Source organism: Dama dama, chromosome 27 (genome assembly GCF_033118175.1).
Source record: "Dama dama isolate Ldn47 chromosome 27, ASM3311817v1, whole genome shotgun sequence".
NCBI classification, from domain to species: Eukaryota; Metazoa; Chordata; class Mammalia; order Artiodactyla; family Cervidae; genus Dama; species Dama dama.
The window spans coordinates 23,215,439-23,216,813 of record NC_083707.1 but is presented as its reverse complement, the minus strand read 5'-3'; the positions used below and the strand labels follow the sequence as shown (position 1 = coordinate 23,216,813).

Below are 1,375 nucleotides of genomic sequence, written 5' to 3'. Positions count from 1 at the left end.
AGCAGCACGCCAGGCTTCCCTGTCCATCACCAACTCCCGTAGTTCACTCAAACTCCTACCATCCAACCATCTCATCATACTTGGTGATGCCATCCAACCATCTCATCCTCTGTCGTCCCCTTCTCCTCCTGCCATCAATCTTTCCCAGCATCAGGGTCTTTCACATAATAATAAGCCACAATTCATTTTCCTATGCAGAATCATTCAGAGAATGGGGCTTGACCACAAGGCATAAGAAAAAGACTGTGGAGAAGCCAGTTATAAAAGGCAGTCTGGAGTTCCATGGAGGTTAAGAGCCCAAGCTTTGGAGTAAGGCAGCTAATTAAGACAACTGTAGGTTCAAGTCTGTTCTGACACTGACTTCCTATGAGACCTTAAAAAATCTGTGAAATTGTCTAATACTACTCATCTCTTGTGGTCCAAGTTAATGCCAAGATTAGATGCTGAGATCATGTTAAGAAACATGCAAGACTTTAGGCTCTCATGGAAGCAACTAGCACAAGGCTATGGAGCGTGGAGCTGCGCATCGGGCCCTGCACTGCCCAGACTAGCAAACAATACAGTCAACGTGGCTAAAGGTGATCCCGAGAAACCGAAAGGCAAGATGTGTGCTTATGCCTTTTTTGTGCAGATGTGCAGAGAGGAACATAAGAAAAACCCGGAGGTCCCTGTCAATTTTGCTGAATTTTCCAAGAAATGCTCCAAGAGGTGGAAGACCATGTCCGGGAAAGAGAAGTCTAAATTCAATGAAATGGCAAAAGCAAATAAAGTGCGCTATGATCGGGAAATGAAGGATTACAGACCAGCTAAGGGAGGCAAGAAGAAGGACCCTAAGGCCCCCAGGAGACCACTGTCTGGATTTCTCCTATTCTGCTCCGAATTCTACCCCAAGATCAAGTCTACAAACCCTGGCGTCTCCATCAGAGATGTGGCAAAGAAGCTGGGCGAGATGTGGAATAACTTAAGTGACAGTGAGAAGCAGCCATACATCAACAAGGCAGCGAAGCTGAAGAAGTATGAGAAGGATGTCGCAGACTGTAAGTCTAGAGGGAAGTTTGATGGTGCCAAGGGTCCTGCTAAAGTTGCCGGGAAAAAGGTGGAAGAGGAAGATGAAGAGGATGAGGAAGAAGAGGAAGAGAAGTAGGAGGAGGAATAAAAAAAACTGTTGATCTGTCTCCTTGTGAATACCTTAAGGTAGGGAGCACTGTGATTGACACACCTCTCACCCGAGACGTGTCTGTTGCCCTCATTAGGTTTAATTACCCAGTTGGATCATGATCATATCGTGGTCTCTCAAAGCGCTTCAGCAATTGTCAGTGGTTTACAGGAAGTGGCCATGGGTGTCTGGAGCACCCAGAAACTGTATTAAAGCTGT

General features: G+C 46.1%; 1 protein-coding gene across 1 annotated transcript; it reads left to right on the top strand.

Moving 5' to 3' along the window:
• Positions 1-604: 604 nt before the first annotated feature.
• Positions 605-1,144, top strand: LOC133047706 (high mobility group protein B3-like). Its single transcript, XM_061131116.1, has one exon. The coding sequence runs from the start codon at positions 605-607 to the stop codon at positions 1,142-1,144; it is 540 nt and encodes a 179-aa protein (XP_060987099.1).
• The last annotated feature ends 231 nt before the right edge of the window (positions 1,145-1,375 follow it).